General features: G+C 47.6%; 1 protein-coding gene across 50 annotated transcripts in view; it reads right to left on the bottom strand.

Moving 5' to 3' along the window:
- SORBS1 (sorbin and SH3 domain containing 1) overlaps positions 1–27,152 on the bottom strand; it is a 230,030-nt gene that overhangs the window by 99,132 nt on the left and 103,746 nt on the right. For 38 of the 50 annotated variants that reach the window (XM_078434631.2, XM_078434618.2, XM_078434627.2 and 35 more), the window contains exons 3-6: positions 20,491–20,545; positions 13,898–13,966; positions 11,032–11,127; positions 8,555–8,683 (exon numbers count right to left, since the gene is read on the bottom strand). In XM_078434631.2, coding sequence (XP_078290757.2) covers positions 8,555–8,683; positions 11,032–11,127; positions 13,898–13,966; positions 20,491–20,500 — 304 coding nt within the window. In that variant the 5' untranslated portion in view covers positions 20,501–20,545. The remainder of the gene's footprint in view (positions 1–8,554; positions 8,684–11,031; positions 11,128–13,897; positions 13,967–20,490; positions 20,546–27,152) is intronic. The other 12 variants (XM_078434624.2, XM_078434626.2, XM_078434652.2 and 9 more) reach the window with 1 other exon arrangement.

The raw sequence follows: 27,152 nt of genomic DNA, 5'->3' as shown, positions 1-27,152 counted from the left end.
GATATGCTTGCTTCCTAAGTGTTGCTATAAGGATTAAGTGACATAATGCAGGAGAAATGCTTAGCACAGTGCCTGCCAGGGCTCAGTAAATGTTTGCTAGCTATCATCATCACCTTCCGCATCACCTCGTCTCTATGCTCTACCCTCCACCTAGCCCAGAGGTCAGCAACCTTTTTCTATCAAGGGCCAGACAGTAAATATTTTAGGGATTGCGGGCCATATGGTCTCAGTCGCAGCTATTCAACCCTGCTATCCTAGCACAAAAGTGGCCACAGATAACATGTACATGAACGAGTGTGGATGTATTCCAAAGAACTTTTATTTGTGGACACTGAAATTTGAATTTCATAGAATTTCACATGCATATAATACTATTCCTCTTGTGCTTTCCTTTGAACCATTTTCCCATTGTACTATTTTTTGTACAAAAATAGGCATGGACCAGATGTGGCCTGCAGGCCATAGTGTGCCAACCCCCTGAACTAGCCAAACCCTTAACTTCCTTCTTCATGTCCTGCCTACTCTTTTTTTTTTAATAACTTTTAAAAATTTATTTTTTGAGAGAGAGCACGAGCAGGGGAGGGGCAGGGAAGGAGATACAGAATCTGAAGCAGGCTCCAGGCTCCGAGCTGTCGGCACAGAGCCCGATGGTGGGGCTTGAGCCCACGAGCTGTGAGATCATGACCTGAGCCGAAGTCGGATGCTCAACCCACTGAGCCACCCAGGCGCCCCGTGTCCTGCCTATTCTTATCTTACCCTCTAGGGGTATAAAGAGGGACTAATACAGCAGCTGTCACAACCCAAGCCCCACCTCAAGGACTAGAGGTGGGCTTTCCAGATGTCAAGTTGAGATTTACCAGTGTTACTGAACACCATCTAAGGGCCAGACACCGTTAGTCACTTTTGTCCTATCTAGTACTTCATTTAGCGTACACGGCAAGTCTGTGAGGTGGGTGATCACTCTACTTCACGGACGAGGATAAGAGAGGCCAGCTTGCCCCACATCACACAGCTTGGAAATGCAAAGCAGCCAGCCTGGGTATCCCGAAGCTAGTGCAGCACTCTGCCCACCACCCACAGCCACCAACCCCCCACCCCCCTCCAACCACCTACATTCCAGGGAGGAGGTGGGAGAAAAGGTGTGGGAACAAAAGGCAAAGCATCAGGTAAAGGTTTCGAATGGTTTGCACCCCTGCACAGCAGTTCAACTGCAGTAGAATCACCCGCGTGCTTGTTAGCACAGACCGGAGGGCTCGACCCCCAGTGCTTCTGACTCAGTGGATGGGAGGTGAAGCCTTACATTTCTACCATGTTTCCCAGGTGATGCTGAGGCTGCCGGTCCACAGTCCATACTTTGAAAACCACGATACAAGGAACATTTGAAACACATCGTTTTTCTGGAAAACTGTTTCCCATTAACTGTTAACTATTTTGTACCCATTTTTGCTTTCTTTTCCCCTCTAAAATAGAGGGTTTTTTAAGTTTATTATTGAGAGACAGAGAGAAAGAGAATGGGGAAGGGGCAGAGAGAGAGGGAGAGAATCCTAAGCAGGCTCCAACCTCAGCATGGAGCCTGATGCAGGGCTTGAGCTCATGAACTGTAGATATGACCTGAACCAAAATGCTTAATGGACTGAGCCACCCAGGGGCCCCCCAAACAGAGGTTTTTATAACGTTTCTGTCATGTATTCTTTTAGTGGGTTGCTGGGTACATTTCTGCTACTCCCTTATGCATAATTCACAGGTATTTGTCTTCTCTTCCCAACCACATAGCTGGGGAATTTATAGGATTTGAGTTTTATGCACATTATTTCAATGTACTGGCTTCTGTGACCAAGGGCAGGCTGCCAATCATTCTGAACTTTCTTTTTCTCATCTATCAAATAGGATCCTTACTCCATGGACACCACAGGGTTGCTGAAGATCCAGAGATCAGGCATATGAAGGATCCTAAAAGTGACTATTTTTAACACTCACTGTTGGATCCATCCAGATTCCTGGCCCAGAGATTTATTTGCACATGGCAGGCCCTCAAGCACGAAGTAACACAATATGATAATGGTTCCCCCCAACCCTGTATCCATCAACTTATACTGTCCCACCTTCCTAAGTTATTTCTAGCCCACCTTTGTCAAGCCATTCTGTCAAATGTATTAGATTTACACATACACTGAATATCAATAGGTTCTGAGTGAGGGGCTATCTGATGAAGGACGTGAGCTTTCTACACAGACATGGGGGCACATTACTTTGCCTGCTCTTTTGTTCTTGGTTGAGTTGCTTCTATTCAGGTGACACTGACAAGCAGATGCATCATGGACAGTGGAGATGAGTCTGTCCCTCCAAAGCACTAGTCGTAAGGGGACTATCATTTTGGCATCCAACTGTCTAGCTGGAGTCCTTGCTAACTGCACATCCCACAGCACAGGACAGCCTCATCTGTGAAATGAAGTATTATCTACCTCTTTTGAGTCATGAGGACTTAATGGAAATACCTGGCAGAAAGTATGTGCTTATTAGTAAAATTGGAATCCAAAACTAAGGGAAAAAAGTTTCCCCACACATAGAAATGAGAGTTGTTGACATCTGCCATCTGATAAACAGCTTTGAGAAGGTAATATCCATGGAAATCAACCCACTTTTTCTTCTCATTTCAAGTCACAAAAACTGTTCCCCTCACCTTGCCCCAGAAAAGGCAATTTCCAGGACCTCTCTAGGCATTCCTCTCTTCCTCACTAAAGGAAGGCTGAATTTCCAATGTATGTCATCCTCTGTTACCTAGTCTTCTGAACCTTGAAGGTCGGCACCAGCCCACAGCCATTTGTATCCAAGTGCGGCAGGTGAAATTTTATATACATAACCATCAATTATTAGCTCGTGGTTGAGGAGACTGTCAAAATGCTTCTTTCGATAAATGTTACCTCAGAGCCCCTGAGGGGGGAGGAGGGCTTAGGAAAGTTGGATTCTAGGTAGGTTTTGCAGCCCTGCTGAGACCGAGCCTTTCCAGGAGAAGTACAATTTATTTTGGCTTATATTTTCCTCTGTTTTTTATACATGATCTTTGCTGGCCTGTGGCCACAGCCTCTTGATATTTTCTTTTATCTCATTCTGTGCTAATTTCATTTTGGTCTGCTCTGAAGCTGTTCTGCTGATCAGTTCTTAGGATCTCAGGATAACTTTTACCGAGTCAGATTCGATGTATTCTAGGAGGGTATCCCAAGAATTGTTACCAGTGGATCTAATAGTGTTCCAAATCTCATTTATGTTTATTTCTTTATTCCAGCTGTGTGGTAAATAATTTAACCTTACCCAGAAAGAGATCTGGCCTTTGCCATCTGCCTTCTGGGAATTAATCTCTGAACCCATAATGTCATCCCAATGGGAGCATCTTTGTGCCAGATCAATAATGTGATTCAGCGTGGGGACTTTGAGCCATCAAGAGCTCACCCTCGGGCTGGAGAGTGAGACTGGCCACATGAGCAGTGGATAAAAACTCTGGGCACAACAGCTCAGGAGAACTTCCAGATTGACAGTTCCCTGAACATACTGTCACATCTCAATCCACACTCTGAACTGCAATTTTCCAAATGTTTTAGAAACTTCTTTCTAGAGGTCCTGTCCTTGCCCCAATTAACAAAACATAGGGGTTGAACTGAATTTTGGCTTGTGGGTCAGAACACGGGGATTGATGGTCTTTAGGCTACATCAGACAGGAACTAATGCATCCTGACTCCCTAGGAGAGGTCAACAAAAGTCTCTGTGCTTGGTTCTTCCCTAGAGCTCACTTTGGACTTCTTCTCTTGGCTGATATTAATCTGTATCCTCTCCCTGTAATCCACCATAACTGTGAGTATATGAGTATAATAGCTTTCGATGAGTTGAGTCCTAGCAAAATATGAAACCTGAGGGTACTTTTTGGAATCCCTTCAATGAGTATTTCGTGTCAGAAATCACGGTGTTCTCTGGTGGAGTCTTTTCCTTCCAACTTCGTTTGGCCCTAATTCGTGTACAGGCATTCATAAAAGAGGACTCTAACTCACATTAACGGTCTTTAGCAGTCTTTAACTGCTTCCATGTCAATTTTCTCATGATATCTTTTTGCTACTGCCATTTCTGGAGCACAAACACAAGAGTCAAACCAGAGGAAATGAGTTGATTTACGCCCAAAGCTAATGTGGTAGTCAAGAATCAGGCAGGAAAGACTGGAGGCAACCGGCACAGAATTAACAAAATGTAGGGGTTGAACTGGATTTTGGCTTGTGGGTCAGAACATAGGGATTGATGGCCTTCTGGCTACACCAGACAGGAAGCTTGGTATCACACTCACCAGTTCATCAGGCTCCCTGTCTCTTCTGGAGTAACACTCTGACCTGGGGACACAGGTGTAGATTCCCTGAACCAACCAGGTCAATACCCAGACCTGGCCAGGCAATGATGGCCAGGCAAGGAAGCAGGGATAAGGTAATACCTCTCCCAGAGTCAGGGAGTCGGCACTAAAATTATTGCAGTTCTTTCTAGAAGGTTCTGATCCAAAAACCTAGGTCCACATTCACAGATTAGGAGGCTGGTCAGAAGCCACGGTTGACAATCCAGAGTCAAGCTACCTCTTGAGGGCAGGAGTCTGGAGGGTGGGTTTAAACCGGGCAACTCCTAGGACTCTACCACCCTCCACCTCAGACAGCACCTCCATCCTCCCAATCTTGGATGCACACGGCTCCTAAACCCACACTCTGAACTCCAAGTTTCCAAATATCTTTTAGAAACTCCTTCCTAGAGGTCCTGCCCTTTCCCCAAAACTTAGTATGTCAAACTATGGAATTCAACATCCCTTTCTCTCCCTTCATAAAGCCACTGCTTCCATGAGCACCTCAGCCATCCTCCTAGTCAACCAGGGGAGGCACTTCCTTCTCAGCAGGTTCACATCTCCAAGCTCCTCAAACACACTGTACCAAGCCCTGCCACTTCACTCTTCCACATGCACTTTCCCCCTGGCCCTGGTTCTTCATTCCCGCTGCCCTCAAGGCCACCAACTGCAATTACTGGAAGGCTGTGACAGGCCCCCGGATGTGCATAACTAGGAGGGTTGTCATCAAAGAGCACCTGCTGTGTGCCTGGCTCATGCTAGATCTTGGTGTGAAAGAGCTCACTGAATCCCAGCAACTCTACTCAGGCCATCCCCATTTTATAGATGAGGAAACTGAAGCTCGCCAAGGCTGAATGAGTTGCCCACATCACAAAGACGGTAAGTGGCAGAGCTGAGCCTCAAAAGAGGGCTGTGTCACTGCAGAACTAGACCAGGTCTCATAGGATGAGGGAGCTGAAGCAAGGACTGGAAACAGGAGCCACCTCTGAAATGCGGGTGTCAAAGGGTCACGTAAGGAAAGAAACCAGGACACAGGTGCTGGGCAGTAGCACAAGACTGGAGCTTCCAGTCTGGGCAAATGATCAGCAACTTGTAGATATACAGGGATGGAAGGAGATGGTGAAGCCAGGGAGCGGGCAGAGAAAGGCAGACAGAGCAGCTGGGGCACAGATGCTGGCCCTGGTGATAAGGGAGGGAGCTGGACGCTACTGGACATCAGCTATCTGTGAAGGCACTGCGAGCAGGAAGCATGCCCTGTCGTTGGCAAGAGACACTCGCTGCCTCATATGTGCGCTGCTGGTCCGGGCTGAACGTGGCTGCCTGCAGATGGTGCAGAAAATGGTTTGCCTGAGGCTTGTCAAGGCCCATGGACTCCCAGGCCCTGTGACAGGACTAGAGGCCGCTGCGGGGTAGGCAGGTCATCAGCCAGAGGCCCAAGCGGAGGGAGCAGGCAGGGATGAGGGGAGGGCTGAGGAGCCGCCTGGACAAAGCCAGTCAAGAGTCTGCAGTATGCTGGTCCGTGAGCAGTACAGTAAGAGGAAAGGTCTCCAGCTGGGAGGTCCCATCCTCGGAGTCACATCCTTTTTTAACCTCACCCCAGTGTTAACTCATCCCAGCCTCTTTGGTACTTACTCTTCCCTTTACTCAAACCCAGCTTCTTCCTTCCACCCCAAACTGCCCTTATGTGTAATCTCGAATCTGACCTCAGTGAATGGGATTCTATTTGTGTCAAGTTAATCCCCAAACTTCCCAAGGTCATAGAGCATTTTGGAGCTAGGAAGCTTGGAAAGCAGCTTGCACAGGTCCCTCATACTTTACATGGTCTTCAAAGGCGTGGCTTCCCCAGTCGGATAGCACAGAAGTGGACTAGCGGCCCACGCCAGACTCCTCTGTTGCAGCAAAAGGACTTCTGTCCTCACCTAATGCACCTAGAATTACTCTCCTTTTCCTTTCCTTCTCCCCATTTCTCGCCACAATTCCCAGTGACTACTTAGTGCCTGGCACACAGATGATGCTAACTAAATGTCTGTTGGCTTGGAGCCAATGAACTCCACTTACCAGGAGGAAAATACTCTACTAAAACTGATTTTTACCTTGGAAGTGTGCACGACTGGGCTATCCCCTAATTCTTCAATGTATTTGCGTTTTCAAACAAGATCTTTTTTCACCCAAGTGAGTTGTCAGAATTCGTAGGATATAGAATTATTTGGAGACTAGAGAGCTTCTTAAAGTACTCAAATCACTGCACGGCAGTGTAAGCCCAAGACTACTGGGCGAAAGAGTAGCAGGCGTTCTATGTTAGTGCCACTCTATAACCACCAGGGGGAGCTCAAGGACCCTCTCCTCCTCCCATTCGCTCTACCTTTTACCACCAGAGAAAGGGCCCTGGGCTTGATAAGGTCATTTTATTGGGCCATGAGCTGTAGGTATGGTCTTTTTCTTTAAATTATCCCTTAGGATTGTCTCTTCCTCAAACATCCTTGGGAGCTAGATCTTCCCAGTTAGGCCTGGAGAGGCTGGATTAAGCTAGCCTTAGGAAGGAATTATTTTGCCTTCATTGCTTGGCCCTACCTTTTCAGGTATGGGTTCAGGAATATGAGGCCAGGAAGCTTCTTTCAACCAATAGTGCTGGCAGCCACTTATGCCTGCCCTGAGACCAGGGAAAAAGAAGCCCTCCACAGGGAGGCAACATTATCAGAACAGGGTTTGTCTCAAACCCTAGCCTGGCCTAGTCCTTGGGCATCTGCCTTGGCGCTGGTTATAGGTGGCTGGGACAGGAAGTCAGTTTCCTGGGCATGACCCGGGATGCTGGGCACCAACCATCCTCATCCTACAGAATTCCATCTCATCACAACACACTGCTCCCCACTGCACCAAAAAGTTTGTGTGTCCCACTTCCTTTTGTCTCCAGTCCCAAGGAAGTGGACGTTATCCTAATTCCTTTACTCCCTTCATTTCCATCCAGAAAGGAAGAAATCCCCTTTCCCTACAGCAGGAGCTTTCAAATGTGGTCCTTAGGGCAGCAGCAGCAGCATGACCGGGAACTTGTCAGAAATGTAAACCCTCCAACCCCACCTGAAACCTATAAGCGGGAATCATAAACTCTAAAGCTCTGGCCTGGGATGCAGCACCTTGTCATTTTACTCCAGTGATTCTGATGCAGCTCCAATGTGAGAACCAGTGCCATGTGGAGGGCAGGGGGCCACAAAGCCAGCTGTCCCTGTGAAACCTCAGTGTTTCTCAGTGCCCAGAACACTTTGTGGGATGGGGGGGGGGGTGAGTGGGGAGGGGCCCTCTGGAGCACCCTCTCTAGAGAGGTCAAAATAATCACAATCATAACCTACAAATAGCAGCTAAGGGCTTGTTCCATGTCACTAGGCAGGTGCAAAAACTTTACATCCTCCACGCTCACAGGAATGCTATGAGGCAGGTGCAATTATCAAGCCCATTCTACAGATGAGGTCACTAGGGTTGAGATAGTGAAATGTCCCGTTCACAGTTGCACAGCCACAGGTGGTAGAATGCCGATCTATTGGGTTCCCAGGTCCCAGTTCTCAACACCACTCTCTAGACACCCTGAACAATGGATCAGATGGGAGGTGGGCTGCATATGGGAGCTTCTTTTGTTTCCCTTGGCTCCTAGTGTGCAGGGGCCTCGGAATTGCTCTTCTGTTCCTGCTGCTTTGGCCGCCAGGTCATCCCCACCAGGCTTGAGCCCTGCCCCACTGTCTTCCTGGGAGCCTGGCCAGTCAGGCACCTGCACTTCTCAGCCTCCCTTGGCTTCTACCCTCCTACTGCCCCAGCCCTGCCTGGCCAGTTACACCCAGCTCTCAAAAGCGGGGATGGCCTTGCAAAACCTCCCCTCTAGCCCATCTCACCACTCCCTCCCATGCCCCTAAGCCACCTCTGTCCTCTGCAGAGCCATCGGCTCCCTAATGAGGTTTCTCCTCATCTCTGGTCAAAAGCTAACAAAGTGGTGGCCGCTGCTATGCGTCTGCCTGAAGCAAGTGAATACCCATTAGTTCAGGGCACTGATCACCACCCATCACATGAGGTGTTGACCGTTCTAGGGACCCCTGGGAGAGTTAGGAGGCAGCAGATGAATTCGTACCTTTCTGAGCAAAAGCAGGAGGGCCTCCCTCCCTCCCAGTATGACTTTGAACAGCTCCCCCCAGCACAGGGGTCACACACCTGGTTTGCTTTCATGTTGTGGGGTTTCCTGAGGGCTCGTGGGGCTGCTGCTTGGGACTTCCCTGTAGGAAGACGAGGCCCGGAGAGTCACCGCTCCCTTCCCAGTGCAGATTTTCGTTGGATCCATGTCTGAAAAGGAAAGGCACAAAAGAGAAGCCTGAATCCCAGGCTCCTGAAGGATTAAAGCCAGTAGTCAGCTAGCAACTCATTACAGCCAGAGAATGAGATGAACCTGCTTATAGCCATGGAGAGCCTTATGGTCAGTGTGGTGGTCAATGAAAATTAATTTGTGGGTGGAGGAGAAAGACGAATCCCATTTTCGGAGGTTTACCACACGTCATGAGGTTCCGGGAAAATGGAAGCAACAATGAGTTCTGTATAAGTTATAATTATCAGCTGAAAACATTTCAAAATGAATGCAGGTTAATTCCTTTTATTAGATGAGGCTTGGGCTGGTGAGCAGACTTCTGACCAATTAGTAAGGCACAATTCAAGCAAGAGCTGATGAGAGATTTCTCAAGCTTCCAGACCATTCTTCTTATAAAAGAGCAAGCTGGAAACATTGGGAATCAAGTTGTTCTGGGGAGAATCACTGCTCCCTGCAGTTCCCCATTGGAAAAAGAAAAAGGAAAAGGAAAAGGAAAAGAAAATCTTCTATCAGCAAGTCAAGACCCTTGAAATGATGACAGGATATGCTGCCTGTGGAGAAAGATCATGGGTAAGAGCCTCACATTCCAAACTTCATGAATTCACACCAAAGAAAACGACAAGAAGCGCTAAATCCTTCAGTGAGCAGTGTTCACCGCACCCCCCACTGAGCCTTCCCTGGGTCCCGACCTCTCCTACAGTTCACAATGGCCTAACAGCAGACCCAGGCGATCTTTCAAAATTCCACTGAGAAGATTTTAAAACAGACCTCAGAAGATCTAGATGTCCATCCCTAGGAAAACCAGTGATGGGGAGGCCAGAAACTGACGTAGATCAATCACACAGTGCTAGAAAGCACGTGTTTCCTTCTGTGCAGCTAGAGCTGAACTGAATTCCACAGTTCATTTTTTCAAATTGCTCACAGCACGGCCTGGACCTCTGACCTAAAATTGTCAAGACTGCGATTATATGGTAAGGCTGAAGGTGGGTGATGGGCAGGATGTAGGCTCAGACATCAACCCCACCCCATTCCTGTGCCAGGACAGGGAGAAGCCTCTTCCCTCCTTCTTTCCAAGTCCAGCAGCCTCTTTCCAACAGCTCAGATGAACGACCACTGCATGACAGGAGAGAGCCCCGTCAGCACCTCTTCCCAGTGAGAGTGAAGCACAAAAACACAAAGTATGGCAGAGCAGGCGGCAGCCTTGGGGAGCATGCGACTTGTCTAACCCTGTCAAGAGGATAAGTGACTGATGTCGCAAAACTACCGGGAAAACTGATTCATGGTCTTTTCAAAATTTTTTTTTCAACGTTTTTTTATTTATTTTTGGGACAGAGAGAGACAGAGCATGAACGGGGGAGGGGCAGAGAGAGAGGGAGACACAGAATCGGAAACAGGCTTCAGGCTCCAAGCCATCAGCCCAGAGCCTGACGCGGGGCTCAAACTCACGGACCGCGAGATCGTGACCTGGCTGAAGTCGGACGCTTAACCAACCGACTGCGCCACCCAGGCGCCCCTGATTCATGGTCTTTTCAAAAAGGATGAGCAGCAAACTGACAAATCCAGCCATCCTAGGTTCCCAGGTCCATAACCAGATCTGCCCAACTCCCGAAAGCCCCACTGGGATAAAGCGCCACCTCAGCCTCACTTGTCCCGTTTGGCACAGAAGGAAGCTACGTGCCAGAGCAGAGAGCTGAAGGGCACCCTCTCCTTGGAGAGGAGGTGAAGTAGGGGGTTGAGGAGGAAAATGGCCCAGCAAGCCTCACAGGGGTGCATCTAGTTAGGTATCTAAGGCAGCTGCTTCAAGTTCAGCCCAACTCAGAGGTTCCTTCTGGGGATACATTCATTCTCGGGGAGACTGAAGTTTTAAATAAAATACTGGGAGCTGGAAGCCCCTCTGCAAAGCCACGTGCCTCATGTACCTCCATGTATCACATACCTCATGTACCAAAGACCCAGGGAGGAGTAAATGATTAGCCTCTGGACTGACCCTTCTACTAAAGAGAGGAGGGGCAAGGCACCTGTCAGTTCTTCTCCAGACTTGCTGGCTCACAGACACACACACATACCCACACACACACACACCCACACACATACACACACACACACCCACACATGAAGAAAGGAAACCAGCCAAGGATGTGAGAGGGAATAAGGATTAAGCCTTTGAGTCTTTGTTAGAAGGAAAGAAAGGAAAAACATGCATGATAAGCTAATGAAAGAAAGAAAGAAAGAAAGAAAGAAAGAAAGAGAGAGAGAGAGAAAGAAAGAAAGAAAGAAAGAAAGAAAGAAAGAAAGAAAGAAAGAAAGAAAGAAACCCAAGAAAAGATACCTGGAGGGAGTACCAGGCCTGAAGAGCTTTTCACTGTCTTCACGGGAATTATTTTAACAGCAGAAATAGAGCGTGCACGTAAAGGGTCGGCAGTTGCTGAAAACACAAAAGGGTAAATGGTGTATCCAGAAAGAACATTTGGGAAACACTCAGGCAGTTGAGGAACTGGGCAGGGACAATAGGAGGAAGTCGCCCACACGAAAAGAACAATATGAAGAGCAGTAGATGGGGTAATTTAAAATAACCTGCTTTCCCTCTCCAGGGTTCCATGCCAATATGGCAGAACCCTCCCACCGTCACCCATACGCAGTTGGTCAGTGTTCATCTGTGCCTCGTGCCACAGCAGGAATGTGCCAAGACTCTGGACAAAGAGATTTCCAGACACACAGATGGCCTGGCACACAGAGGAAGGGAGAGCACCCAGCGTCCAAGGGGCCCCTGGGAGAATAATGCCGGGGTGTCTGTGCTGGGGGCAGGGCCGTGAGGAGGAGAGCTCTGGCTCAGGCCCCAGATGAGCGGAGGAGGGAAGGGAACAAGCTGCTGAGCTGCCTGGTCCTCTCAGACACCACAGCTGCTTCCCCACCATCACAACTTCCGGGGTCCTGTGTCTGCTCTCACAACCATGGTCCTCTGTCCCCGAGCAAATCAGAACCTCCATCTGTTGGGCAGCAGATGGTCTTGCTCAAACCGGCCTTTCCTGGACAAGAGGTTGCCAGGTGTCCAGTGCGTGCTCAAGGCTCTGGGAAGCACCCACGGACGCAGCCCAGGATCCTGACAGCCAGCATGTGGGTAAGAGAACTAGGATGGCTGCCTGGGATGTGGCCAGGGATGTGTCCTTATATCCTGGGTGCTCATACTTCTCCATCTGCAGGCTGCCCTGCACCCCCTGTGTCCCCAAATTTTGGAGTCTCAATGGTGGGCACATCCCCGAACCTTCCTCCTCACGATAAGCCTGTTGGGGGGCCTCCCCTCACCCTCTCGCCCTAATGGCAGCAAATAGAGATGGGAGCTCATGTGTCATGGCACCAATGTCACCCCAACGAGTAGCACTCCGAGGTCTTATGGCCCCAGATCTACGTAATAAATGGGGGTGAGGCTGTTTGGGAAGCAAGATGGTCACCAGTGCATCAGTATCACGCAGGTGAGCCTGTCTGGGGACAGGAGGGATGTAGGCACCTCAACCTTGGAGAGTTCACCTTCCAGTCCATCATGCTGCTGCTTCATAAGGCAGTCACATAGCATACGGCCATCAACAACTAAGTAGATAATAGCAATATTACCTGTATTAAGATGCTTTCACAGCAATCCTACTGCCTGCTCCTTATGACCACCTGGGAATTTTGTTACCATTTTCAGAGGAAAAAGCAAGAGGCTCAGAGCTGCTCAGAGTCATCCAGCTTTTAGGTGAAGAGGCTGGAGCTTAGATGTCCTGGCACCTGGTTCAGTAACCTGTTCAGTTCCCCCAGGCCGCCATGATCACCTTCAGGTGACATCTGCTGCCTCCTTTCCAAATGAAGGTTGAGTCTTACCGAGTTGAGAGTGGAATCCACCTGCCACCCTCTCCCACACCCCTGAAGTCTCCTCTACTGATGAATTCACGGGGATGGGGTTGGTGGCCCCACAAGTTTTCTAAGCATCAGGGCCCAACCCCTCCCCATGCTCACTGGATGCTTAAACACACCCCTGGAGCCATGCCACAGGCACTGCCCCTCAACGCTCCCAAGCGTAACTTAGTAAGATTGTCCAAGGCCCTGAGAACATGGACCCACACCATGAGAGAGGGGTGGTCGGGGAGGGAAGCAGGGAGGCAAGGAGCACAGAGCAGCAGAGGAGATGACCCCCAAACCAACTGGCCCCCCCCCTTCCCCATCTCCTCCTGTGCTCTATGCCTTCCCTTCCCGGCTGCTCCTCCTGACTTTACACTTTGCCTGGTCTCAAGAGGAATATTCGGCTGAACCAGAAGGAAATTACGAAGGCCAAATGTGTCACTTTCTGAAATTATTCTTTGAGAGATGGTGCATTTTGACTTGAATGCTCAATGACAGGACTTTTGCCCCCTCTCATTGATACCACAAAATGTATTGGGATGAGCACAGATTTGGAATCACCAAAACTCCGAATTTGAAGCAGGAATAAACACTGCATAACATCTAATTCCCTCATTTTCTAGATAAGGGCACTCACATCCATAAAGACGATGGACCTCCCAAGATGTCTGTCCGTGAGCAGCAGAAGCAAGGTACTTCACCACTCTGCTCACGACACACTGCAGAAGTGACATGGGAGCCTTGCTGCCCGGCTACTTGGGCAGCCACGTTGAGACACTGACCATGAGAGACCACAGGACAAACAGGACCTCAAAGGTCATCTTACCCATAATTCACTTCACACTTAAATCTTTTGTCCGAAAATGTTTAAAACCTGAAAATCGAAGATGCACAGGAAACTAATGCCACCGAAATAACTTATTTCAGCATTAGAGGGTCTTGCCTCAGGGTCAGGACTGTGAGCGTGTCACTATTTACCGTAGGTGAAGGTAAAATGCTGGGCGAGAGAGACTTCAGGCCGATAAATGCCATTCACACCAGGCGTGACACAGGCCTCAGTCGGTGTACTTGACCTGTTGTTACTCACATCTTATGAGTGGGGGACAGGTTTTAACACGTCACCTCACAGTGGAAAAGAGCGACCTTGCACCCACGAGATGCAAGAACATGCTCAAAGTTGGCATGAGAAACAGGTCTCCAGTTCATGACCCGATTCGACCAGTGACTGCTCATGGCAGGCCAGTGGCCCAGGCCCAACATACTCTGCTCCACGTAGAACTGCTTTGTGGTACCAGCCGGGCTTCCCCTCAAGACCTTACCTTTGTCCTGCCCATTGCTGCCTGGCGCCAACCCGTTCACCACGGCTTTAGAAACACCAACATCACATTCTGAAAGAGACACAAAGAACACAGGCTTGGGATTATGTGCCCCCAACATTTATTGAGTCCTGCTGATGTGACATGCTGGGACAGGCAGGCTTTCTCGGGGCCTGAGGAGGGCCCCCTTGGGCACCACGGGAGAACTCTGAGCATGTGGTGTGGCTTGAACCAGGACAGAACACAAAAGCTGTTTGGGGATGGGAAGTATGTGGTAGATGACAAACTCTCCTGCCATTAGAAAAAAAAAAAATCTGCCTGGGGGACCTGAGTGGCTCAGTCATTTAAGAGTCCGACTCTTGGTTTCAGCTCAGGTCATGACCTCATGGTTTGTGAGTTTGAGTCCCATATAGGGTTCTGTGCTGACAGCGCAGAGCCTGCTGGGGATTCTCTCTCCCTCGCTCTCTGCCCCTCCCCCACTTGCTCTGTCTCTCTCAAAAATAAATAAATTTTAAAAAAGTAAAATAAAATAAAATAAAATTTAAAAAATAAAATAAAATAAAATAAAAATCTGCTGAATTCCCTCAAAACGGTATCTCCTGAATGACAAAAGCTTAGCTGCTCACTGGCAAGCTGACTCGAAGGCTAGCTCAAACACATCCCTGGGCATCCAGAGTGAGAGCTGTCAGCAGACAGAGACCTCAGGTTCTTTGACACCTTCCTTCACCTCACACCCACATCCCCGGTCACAAAGGCATGCTATCCCTCCCCTGCAATGTCTCTGGACACTGCCCCTCCTCCCCTGCCCACTATCCCCCATTGAGGCTCTTGGGTTTCTGTCCCAGAGAGGACACGGTTCCCCAACCACCGCCTCCCCACGCCCCACCTCCATTCTGTCCCTTCTCTATGCCCACTGCCAATCTACGTCTGGAGAGAACCGTCTAGCTCCTGATCTAACCATGGCCCTTTCCGGGTTAAAGAGCCTCAGGGTGCAGGACAGATGAAAGCAAAATGGCTCAATGCAATAGTATCTTCTTAAACCCCTCTACTGTAAGTAGTGGGTATTTCACCTCTGTTTTGAAAATGAAAATATTGGGATTTAGTCTGGGAATTCATTCATTTCAATTATTTCCATGAGGAAAAAAAATGTATTCCAAATTCCCCCAAATGCACAAATGATTGTTAAGAACCTAATTCTTTAGTAAGTTGGATGACGTGTACCTTGGCCTACCTGATTATATTTAAATTAACTGACCTTTCTGATAATTAAAAGCAAGCAAACACACAAGCCACAGTGGCCAGCAGCTACCTCAAGGGACAAAGCCTGGGCAGCTCAGCTTGGATTCTGGGCTCTCCAGCCACTGGTCCCAGCCTTTCCCTGCTGCATTTCCCTCCTCAGCTGCCTGCCACCCTCGTCTCCTCACAACATCCCCCCCACCCCCCCGCACCTCCCACCACCAGCATGTCAGATACTTCCAGACCGGCAAGGCCCACGCCAGGAATGCCTCCTCCTCTTTCCTTACCTTGGGGAAATCTCGTGCATCCTTGAGGCTCACCTCAAACGTCACTTCCTCTAGGTCAGCTAAGACGTTTCTGAGTTCTGCCCAGCTGGAGGCACTGAGAGACCCCAGCTACCCACCGGCAGCCTAAGCCCCGACCAAGTCCCCCCTTCCTGAATTGACAGAGGCAGGCCCAAGAAGGCAAGCAGGTGGGCAGACAGAACCCGCCACCCTGAGACCTGTGACCAGCGCGCTTGGAGTGACCCCACCCCCGCCCCCCGACAGCAAAGGAGCCACCAAGCCACAAATAGAATCATAACAGCTATGGCTTTTTATTTATTTTTGAATATATTTTTAAAGTTTATTTATTTATTTTGAGAGAGACAGAGACAGCACGAGTGGGGAATGGGCAGAGAGACAGGGAGAGAGAATCCCAAGCAGGGTCTGTATTGTCAGTGCAGAGCCCGATGTGGGGCCCAAACCCAAGAAACCGTGAGATCATGACCTGAGCCAAAACCAAGAGTCAGACACTTAACCGACTGGGCCACCCAGGTGTTCCTTTAATATTTCTGAGAGAGAGAGAGAGAGAGAGAGAGAGAGAGAGAGAGAGAGGGAGGGAGGGAGGGAATGCACATAAGCAAGAGGCAGAGAAGAACGGACACAGAGGGTCCAAAGCGGGCTCTGCACTGACAGCAGAGAGCCTGATGTGGGGCTCAAACTCATGAACTGCGAGATCATGACCTGAGCCGAAGTCAGACGTTTAACCAACTGAGCCACCCAGGCGCCCCAGCTATGGCTTTTTAAATATCTATTTGCTTGGATCTGAGGTTCCACGCTAAGCATTCCACAATTAGCATCTCATTTTTATACTTCAGACCCAGTCCCTTGGAGCTAGGAGTTAGGGACTCCTATCTTATAGGTAAGAAATTTGAAGTCCACAGAGGATGCCAGGCCTGCCCAAGATCACTAAGCTGCGGTTTGAATTCGGGTCTGCTCCATCCCACAGGGCATCTTCTTGACCCCAGCAGGGATAAATATTTTTGATTTTTTAAAATAAAAAATGTCTCCTACATATTCTATAAACTAAATATATTCTATATGAAATAGCTTATATGCTATTTCCCCAAATGCTGGGCCTGAAGCCCTGCCCCAAATCCCAGTAGCTCATCTGGCTGAGACTGGGTCACCTACCTAGGCTCTCAACAATCAGCCTCACTGACAGGCCAGCATCCTGGATGCTCCTGGATCCAGACCCAAGCAGGGCCACCACCCCTCCCCGCCGGCAGCCTAGACCTCCTGACTCTGGCCCGTAGGTTCTGTCCTGCTCACTGCCCTGTCCACCTACAGATGAAGGCTAATTCTCCCGGATGCCATTATCTCCCTCGCACCTACATTTCAGGGATGGGTGGAAGGAGGGCATTGGCAAGAAGGCCAGAAACCGAAGCTGCATTACCCCACTTGTTCTTTCTGCAACTCTCCCTTCCCCGTGCACCTGCCCCAGTTCGTCTTCACTGTCTCCTTTCTGGGGCCGTAGGCCTTGCTTCAGGCCTCCCTACGCTAGCACTGGGGCAGCCTCTGAGCTGCCACCAGGCCCAGCCCCACGTATTTCCTTTCCTTTCTTTCTTTTCATTAAATATAGCTAGACTTGAAGAAAATATGCAAAACAGTTCCATCGCCTCAGATTCAGACCTCTGCGACATCGTGTGTTGGTGTCCACAGCCTGGGTTTGCCTAAACTTCACACTACACACTAGCCGGTTATCACAGGTAAATCATGAATCTCTCAGGGTCTCAGCTTCCCCATCTACAGAATGGGACTGGTACCTCATGCTCACGTTTGTGGGTTTGCCAGGAGGATGCAAGGAGATAACACGAGCAAAGCACTTCCCTCAGTGACTGGCAGCCCCCTCCAAACTCGGAATAAAAAGAATGCATTACTGAATGGATAAAGAAGATATGGATATATATACAATGGAGTATTACTCGGCAATCAAAAAGAATGATATCTTGCCATTTGCAACTACATGGATGGAACTGGAGGGTATTTTGCTAAGTGAAATTAGAGAAAGACAAATATCATATGACTTCACTCATATGAGGACTTTAAGAGACAAAACAGATGACATAAGGGAAGGGAAGCAAAAATCATATAAAAACAGGGAGGGGGACAAAACAGAAGAGACTCATAAATTTGGAGAACAAACGGAGGGTTCTCCAGGGAGAACAACCCCTGGAGGGGTTGTGGGAGGCGGGATGGGCTAAATGGGTAAGGGGCACTAAGGAATCTACTCCCGAAATCATTGGTGCACTATATGCTAACTTGGATGTAAACTAACTAAATAAAAATATTTTTTTAAAAAGTGCCATCATTTTCATGCTTCTCTTTCCACCAAAGGTTAAAACTAATGTTTTCTACACAGCTGCTTTCTTCCTAATGATCTATTTCTTTTTAATGTTTATTTATTTTTGAGAGAGAGAGAGAGAGAGAGAGAGAGCGAGCAGGGGAGGATCAGAGAGAGGGAGATACAGACTCTGAAGAGGGCTCCAGGCTCTGAGCTGTCAGCACAGAGCCCCAGATGCAGGGCTCAAACTTACGAACAGTGAGATCATGACCAGAGTCGAAGCCCGACGCTTAACCGACTGAGTCACCCAGGTGCCCTTAATGATCACTTTCAATACTGGCATAATATTCCATCAAACAAATGCACATCAGGAACCTGCTCACTCCCCACCTTCGTGTGGGTGATGTTTTTGTTTCCTCTGAATTAAGATGGAAATTCCCAAGAGTGAGATTATCAGGCCAAAAGGTCCGGATTTTTTGGACTCTTTCTATGAAATACCTTCTCGCACCACGCCTGACGGCGAACCTGGGAGAAGTCCAGTCCCGCAGGCCCATCCTCACCCTCACCTTCCTGCCGGGCCCCTCCCTTCTTCCTCCTTCTACCGTTAAGCGTGCCAGGAGCGGCAATGCCAGCTTAGGCGAACTCTGGTAGAGCCAGAAATTTTAGGGCAAAAGTTAAAAAAAAAAAAAAAGAAAGAAAAGTAAAAAATACATAAAAAATAAAAGACCTGGCCTGTTTTAAATGACAGCAAAACCAAAAAGCCAAGCAAACAAAAAGAAAAAAAATGAGTTACAAAGCAGGAGCTCCTGGAGGTACCCAAGTCCACGTGGAGGGAAAAAGAAAGTGTGTGGCATCTGCATGTGCAGCAAAAGCGCTCAGGGAATCAGAGACAAGTCGAGTTCCCCTCCTCTCAAGGAGGACACGTGAGCTGAACCGACAACGGAGGACCCAACCCTGGTGATGCCGCGGGCACAGTACTTGAGAAGCACTGCCTCACTTCATCCTCACAAAGTCCGGGCGGGCCGGTGCTTTCATGATGTCCATTTCACAGAGGAGAATGCTGAGATGGCCCCCACGGGCCAGAGGCCAGACAGTTGGTGTGTGAGGAAGCCAAGTTGAGGCCCTGCACTGTTCCACCTGGAGCCATCCTCTGTCCTAAGCACATGCTGTCCTGCACAATTTAGGATTTGGCTAACAGGGCACTGTGTGTCAATAAATGGAAAGGCTTTTTTTTTTTTTTTTCTTCATGTGTATTTATTTTAGAGAGAGAGAGAGACAGAGTGCGGGGAGTGGGGGGTGGCGGGGAGAGGGAGACACGGAACCTGAAGCAGGCTCCAGGTTCTGAGCTGTCAGCACAGAGCCCGGCACAGGGCTCGAACCCACTAACTATGAGATCATGAACTGAGCCAAAGTTTGGGACACTCAACTGACTGAGCTACCCAGGCTCCCGAGAAAGGCTTGTTTTTAATGGACAGAGATTAGATTAATACTCCAGAGAGAATGCAGAATTAGGAGACCTTTTTTCTTTTAAAGATTTATTTATTTTGAGAGAGAGAACACATGCGCACAGGCGAACGGGGGAGGGGCAGAGAGAGAAAATCCCAAACCAGTTCTGTGCTGTCAGCACAGAGACCGACTCGGGGCTCAAACTCATGAACCGTGAGATCATGACCTGAGCAGAAATCAAGAGTTGGATGCTTAACCGACTGAGCCACCCAGGCACCCCCAGGAGACCTTTTTGAATGAGCTACAACTTGGTCATCTGCCCAACTCCCTCTCAGCCTACAGGTCTCAGGAGGCTGTAGGGCATGCTCAGAAGCCAAGGTGGGCCTTAGTCTCCAAATGGAAACTTCTCTGCCCTGAATTCTGGGCTGGAAAGCTGACAGTACTTGGCTACACAACGAGTGGGGACCTGTTCCCTTCTCTGTCTTCCCTTGCCCGTGCTTTCTATCCCCGCTCTAAACTAAAAATACTCAAAACTCAGGCTGGCGCCTGGGTGGCTCAGTAGGTTAAGCGTCCAACTCTTGATTTCAGATCAGGTCATGATCTCATAGTCATGAGATGGAGCCCTGTGTCCGATGCTGGGCGTGGAGCCTGCTTAAGATTCTCGTTCTCATTCTTTCTCTCCCTCTCTCTCTTTCTCTCTCTCTCTCCCCACCTCCACCCCTCCCCTGTGCCCCCATGTGCACTCTCCCTCTCTCATAAATAAATAATAAAAATACTAAAAACTGTTCATTTCCTTAGGTCTTGATTGTTACTACCAAAGGCATAGCAAAAACGTAAGCAAACTGCTGTTCCAGCCTCGATGAAGAAAATGTTAGAACAGCTCACTCCTTGGAGCAGTTATGGTCAATCTGTTTACTTTTGCTGTAGTCACTGGGATTAAATAATGCCACTGACGTGTACACATATGTCAACATTTATCAAGTTGTACACTCGAAATATCTGCAGTTCATTTTATGCCAATTGTATCTCAATAAAGTTGTTTAAAAATTAGAAATATATAAAAATTAGGACATAGCGCATGTGAAATGTAGATCATAGTTCTTAAGACATAACAGGTGCTCATTAAATCATTAATAACGAAGGTGATGGTAGCAATGACGACTTACGACAAAGCTTTGACGCTTACCCAGGTCTCAAAAAATAAAAAATGAAATGCATTTGGGGCCTTAAGAGTAGATGGGAAATCTGGGTAAACCACCCAGTTTTGTAGATTTGTTCAGAAGAGAAAGACAGGATTTAAAGTGACTTACCAGAGCTCATGGTGGTAACAGGACAAGTCTTCTGCAACTGGGGCTCTGAACTGCTCTGCAGAAAAACAAACACCAACACAACAGAATTGAGGAATGGTGGGTTCACAAGAAGTCCCAATGGTTTACATTAAGAATGCAAACACCATACATAATCCTTGATAAAACAGAGCAGAACGAGGAGTCTCCTGGCCATGCCTTTAGTTCTTGGTTGGCTACGTGGGAACATGACGTTGGGCACGTCACTCAACCTCCTTGGCCTCCATTTTGTCACCCGTACTTTGTTAAGATACTATCCAAGACCTCTTCCAGTTCTAAGATTCTATTAAAAACCCCAAGTTCCATGAATGCACATGGATCAAGGAGAGGGTGAAGGAAAGAACCAAATTTTGTGAGAAAGAGGTAAGATCACAACAAAAACTGATTATCAAAGAATAAGCCACGTATATATAATAAGCTATATATACGTAGCGTATTATGAACAAGGAAATGTTCTTGATGCATCAAATATATTCATTTGATTTTCCCAATGACCCTACAAGGTAAGCACTGACACTGTATTAGTTTGCACAGATGAGGAGACCGGAGTACAGAGAGGGGCACAGATTGGTGGTGGAACCTAAACAGACTGACCTGAAGGTTGTGCACTCTGGGCCCCAAGGTGGGAATGCATTCTACTTACTCACTCACTATGGTCTCCTCCCAAGTCTTCAGTAACCACTGATCTGCTTTCTATCACTATAGTTTAACCCTTTTTTCTAGAACATTTTACACATGGCATCACAGTGTATGTAATCTTTTGCAGCTGGCTTCTCTCACTTAGCATACCACAATTTGGGAATTAGTCACGTATGTGGGGGTCTATTTCTGGACTTTCTTCTGTTCCACTGGTCTGACTTTAACCCATAACTAATTATCTGACTGCCCTAGCTTTAGCCTAAGTCTTGAAATCAGGTAGTGTCAGTCTTCCAAATTCATTTTTTCTCAAAATCATTTTTGGCCCTTCTAGATCCTTCACATTTTCACACAGTTTAGAATCTTATCGATTTCTACCAAAAACAAAACAAAATAGAAACGGTGCTGGCCTTTTGATTGGGATCATGTTGAATCTATACAGCTGAAGGAAAATTAACATTTTAACAAAACTGGATTTTTCAATTCATGAGAATAGACTCTCCGTCCCTTTGTGCAGGTCTTTCATCTCTCAACAACATTCTATACTTTTCAAAGCACACATTTTGAATAAAAAGGTCTAGCTGAACATATTGGAAAGAAATCTGAAAAGCGAGCCTTCAGGATATATGGAACCTTGCTATTTAAAGTGTGGTCCACAGACCAGCGGTTCTGGCATCAGCTGGGAGCTTATTAAAAATGCAGAAACTCAGGCTTGACCCTACACCAACTGAATCAGAATCTGCATTTTAACAAGATCCCCAGCTGGTCTCTTTGCACTTTAAAATTGAGAAGCAATGAGGGAGAGGACATCAACTCTCTAGTTCATGACCCCTGTAATAAGAAGGCCACCGTATGGTCTGAGGGTCTGCACAAGGAGACCTGTGTTAGTTTCCTTTGTAACACACGGACCACTGCCTTGGGCCGCTGCCTTGCTTACTGTCCTTGGAGCTGATTAGGATGCTAGGGGCAAAAAGGAAATCATTCTAAGTCCTCTGCGGCCCCGAATCAGCGATAGCTTGTCTCTGACACTGTCAAATACGCCTGAGACTATCTGTGACCTTCAACAGCCGCCCCTCCCCCCCACCTGTGGAAACATTTGCTCTTTCAGTTAAGGAACACAACCTTCTGTGTTCTGTACACCCCAGTGGTGTCCAAGCCCGGTTTTAGGATACCCCAGTTTGCCTCCCAAGACCAAAAAGGCTGTCATCATGGCACCCAAACATTTTTATTTATAAAATAACTTTAATAATTTCATTAAGGTTTTGTTCAACTTTTAAAGTGATTGAAGACATGTTTTTGATTCAGCCATGAAGCTATCTTAATCAAATGTATTTTCTTTCTTTATAGTCCTTCCTAACCTTTATCTTCAACAAGTAGCATTTTTGTAGTTGTAAACTTAATGTCTGGCGGCTTTGTGTTTTAATTTTTAAACTAAAGATTTCCTGAACATTTCTCTTGATTTTTACACAGTTATCATATCCATTATTTAATGGCTATATCATATTTTTTTGTAATCACCGTCCATAATTCATGCACCGATTCCCTCTGTATAGTTTAGTTTAATTCATCTTAATTTAAAAATAAGTACATGGCACAACAGCATTCTCGGGCTGGGAAAGAGATGAATGGAGAGGTCTTCTGAATCAAGCAAAAAAGATGCCGCAACTCACACATGATGAAAATCACTGTCATACGCAGGTAGCCCTTTGCACACTTAATACTTTTCAATACAGATACTAGTAATTTCTAAGTGTCAGCCCCACACTTGCTTACAAACTGATCTAAAGTACATACGGTCAGGAAAAATATCCCAAATACCATCATTTTGCCACAAGTGCCCAGCAACCACAGAAGATACCACTTTAGCACTCTCTGGGAGCTGCGCCCCAACCCCATGCCAGAGGTTAACCATTTAGTGGTTGGAACTGTAAGATGGAAGGAGAATGGGCCCAGAGTGGCAGGACACTATTTGAACATTTTAAGAACTGGAATGACAGTGATAGGTGACAACGACCACGCCCAGGTGAGCAGCGGCTCCGGACACAGACTTTTTGGGTAGGAGATTCTGTTGCAGGCTCTCATTTGGTGACTGAATCTGCAGCAGGTGACACATGGAGGGGGTAACGTAAAGTAAAATAAAATCTGCAGCAAGGGTGGCAGTGGCAGCTGTGCCAAGGAGGGCACCCAGTGTCCAGTCCTCATCAGTGGCGGCAGCAACTGTAGCGACATCCAATCCAGACCGTGTCAGGGCCTGATTTCAGCTCTCATTCCATCCGACTCAGCCTCCTTGAATTCCTGCCCCTGTTCTGGGCGCAGTTCTCCAGCCTCCACAAATCTGAACGACCCAAGATCTTACCAACAAACCCCCTCTTCAGTTGGAGTTAGCCAGAGGCAGTTTCTGGTCATCTGCAACCTGAGAATCTTGACCGGAACAAGAAGGGGGGGGGGGGGGGGCGGGTCCCAAGGTTTCATTCTGAGAGGAGGATCTTCATTCCTCTCCCCTGAAGTAAGGCCAACTGGATCTGAATCCCATGTGGCTCAGTAAAGGGTTTTGTCTCTACAACCTGAACAGCTCTGAGTCAGGGTGGTGAGGATGTGACCAGGAAGGTGCACAAACGGAGTCTGAAAGTCATAGTCTTGAAAGTCATAGTCTAGTCCCTGCAGTTTATTTAGAAATAATGCAAGCTATTAAAATCATATGTAGAATGTGAGAATTTATTTTACATAAAACCCCCTGACACTTAATATTTACTTAAAAACTAAGCTGTAAAGAGTTTGATGTGGTTGAGAACATGATGCCATGTCTTTGGAATTTCTCTCACAAGCCCCTCCAAAAGAAGCAGGCACCTTTGGGTAAAAGCCAAAAAGATGAACAGTGCCACCTAGTGACAAAAACATACAGCTGCCGGCGGACAGCTATCCCACTATGAGTTGCAGGAACCTACACAGTGTCACAGCTTGGGTGGGCCAGCGAAGGTCAAGTGGCCATTCCATGCCTTGGGCAGTCAGGACCTACAGTACTTGGTTAAAGGGCCACAGCATCAACACAGACATTCCAACAGAAGAACAAGATGTGAAGTAGCCAGACTTGTTAAGAATACAACTGGATAATTAATGGTTCCGCATGGTCTCTCCCTAATTCCATGACCCTGTAATTCTGAGATAAGTCTTGATGACACAGAGTGAATAATTACTAAAAAGCAAAAATTATACTCATGCTTCCAGCTCAAATAGGATCCAATAACTAAATATGGCTTGTTTATTGGAGAAGGAAAGAAGGTCCTTCCTTATATGGATGGTTCGGGGATATATAACAAGGGAAGAATTGAGTTTGTAAAAATGAACTCAAGGTCCAGCAAAGATTCTGGGAAAAGAAGGAGTTTCGGGTTGACCTCTCACACAGGGTGCTCCAGCTTCTCCTGTGCCCACGGTGTTTGGCTTCTATTGTTTCTCTCCACATATGTACATAAGGACATGTGTACACCCACCCCCCCCCCCCCCACACACACACACACTTTTAAGTTTCCATAGGAGAGACACTGTGTCATCCTCATGGCGTTCAGTCATGAACTTTGTCCTTGTCTCTAGTCAGCCTTTAGAACCTAATTTTGGAGTCTTCACTTCAAGATAACCAGGATCCTCCTTAAATCCACAGTAGCTGCCTAAAAGCAAGCTAGCTCCCCATTCCAACCAAACCATACTCTGGCTTTGAAACCCCATCTGGGACTTGATTTGATATATTTGCAGCTACCTCCTTCCAATGGCTTGAAAAGAACAGTGATAGCTCACAAAGCCCCAGAATAAATGCTTGGCCTTATTGCTTTTTATACTTTGCTGACCCACCAGCAAAGCCAAATTTCTCCAATTTTTTTGACAGTTCATCCTCTTCTTAATCTCTATTAATGGTCATGTCTCTTCAAATGCACACTCTACATTGCTGGAGAGGGTGCAGAAGGTTCTTCAGAAAGCCACAAAGGATAAACATTGAGTCGCTGACACTTCCTTTCAAGGGGAGAAAGATAGGATAAACTCGACCCTGACATTAACTTCAGTCTGGAATCCCATGACACAGCTGGGGGCTCAAAACACAACAAACACACAGTTTTTGTGAAAAGAGCCATGCTTCTGGAGAGGGAACTATAGGAAAACACATCAGAAAGGCCATCCCCCACATCCTCTCATTTCCTCCTGGAGTCTCTCCAACTGGTTTCCGCTCTAACCAATTATCTGAAATGGCCTTCAGAAAGGTTTCCAGTGCACACACGGCCAAGCCCAACACTGGCTTCTGCACTGGTCGGGGCCTCGCTGACCTTTCCACTGAATTTAAAACACTTAACTCCTTCTTCCTCCCATAAAACTTCCAGGTCCTGATTTCTAAGTGTCACCGTGGATTGGTTTACGTCAGCCCATGGGGATCTTCTTTCTAGAACAGGGCCTCCATAGTTCTTCCAGGAGTTTAAAGACCTAGCAGACCCTGCACTGGGTCCTCATCCCTCTCCTTCTTCATGCTCTTTTCCTTGAGGATTTCATCTGGAATGGGAGAGCTGGAAGGATCCATGCCAGGTTACCTAGCCCATTTCCCTGGTTTCTTGCCTGTTTTGGAAGGACGCTCATGCCACAGTGCACGTAACCCACCCACCCGTTCCCCACCTTTCACTCCAACCATGGTGGCTGTGCTTTTACTGATTTCATTCATTTATAATTTCCTGAGTTTTCCTGGGATGATTGGGTTCCGTGGCTACAAAACAAAGGTTCCTAAACCAGAAATCTAACCCATATCCTTACTGGGGTGCAAAAACGGATTCAGATAAAGTTTCTCTTTGTCTTTTTACCCCTTCTACTAAGTCCCCTATCCCTCTTCTTCCTCCTCAGGCCATCTTCAGCCTTTGGCCCCTTGGCAACAGATACAGAATTCCAGATGAGAATCAGCCCTCCACAGTCAATGCACAGACTGGAAGTGCCATTTCCCTCATTAGAACCTTTCAATAGCACTCCATTACTCACTGAACACCGAGTCCTGATAACCAGCTGCGAGAGCCGGCTGAGTCCTTCACTCATCTTGCCCCACTTTGCCTTCCCATCTGTGTCTGCTCCTCCAATCAGGCCTCATTCATGGAACCCGCTAGACAGTGAGCACCTTCTGGTAAGGCAGGGTCTCCCTCTTCTCTGTACCCCAACATCTGGTACGGTGCCTGGCAAGCACCCAGTTAACGGTGGAGTGAATCATCGTCCCTCACACACTGTTTTCTCCTCTTTTCCTTGTCACTCCCTTCCCACCCCACACCTGACAAGCTGCCTGGTCTGATCAATTCCTCCTTCTTCGTGAGTCATAACCTCAGCCACCTCTGTGCTTCCATCCTCATACTCACCATTGTGTTCCACCTCCTTATTCCTTGACCATTACAATGGCCTGATCAGCCTCAGAACCACCCTGTACAGCCCATATAGTGCCACACTGTGGCTTTAGCAGGGGAAGACGACTTCTTATGTGTCAAATTCCCACAGGGAAAATGATCCACAGAGCTCCTGTGAACTCAGAGGGGCTGGCTTGGGCAGTACAGAGAAAACAGAAAAAAGACAGCAAACTTCCTAGGAAGGAACAATGTGGCTAAAACACTGGCCTGGTGACACTGTTCAAACAGTATTTCTTTCATGCCTGCTATGCACCCAAGATGGTGCTTAGCCCAGAGGAGACCAGCATGAATCAGACAGCTGCAGTCTTTGAGGCCACCACAGAATTTTAGGGTGACACACATGTCCCACTGAAATACAATATGATGGGTAACCCTTCTGCTAGCAATCTGAGCTAAGTGTTATGGGACCACAGAAAGGAATAATTTCTGCACAGGAGAGAGAATCAAGGAATGAATGCTAACATCTTCAAACGTTCGAAGACATACTTCTCAACTCACCTCAGATGTTACACTTTGGGAAATGCAGGTCTAAAAATTTAAGTCCAGATTCCTGAATATACCATACGGCCATGAAGA

This window comes from Panthera onca, chromosome D2, assembly GCF_046562875.1.
Source record: "Panthera onca isolate mPanOnc1 chromosome D2, mPanOnc1 haplotype 2, whole genome shotgun sequence".
Classification (NCBI taxonomy): Eukaryota; Metazoa; Chordata; class Mammalia; order Carnivora; family Felidae; genus Panthera; species Panthera onca.
Note: the sequence above shows the minus strand (reverse complement) of the source record. Positions and strands in the feature narration are given on the sequence as shown.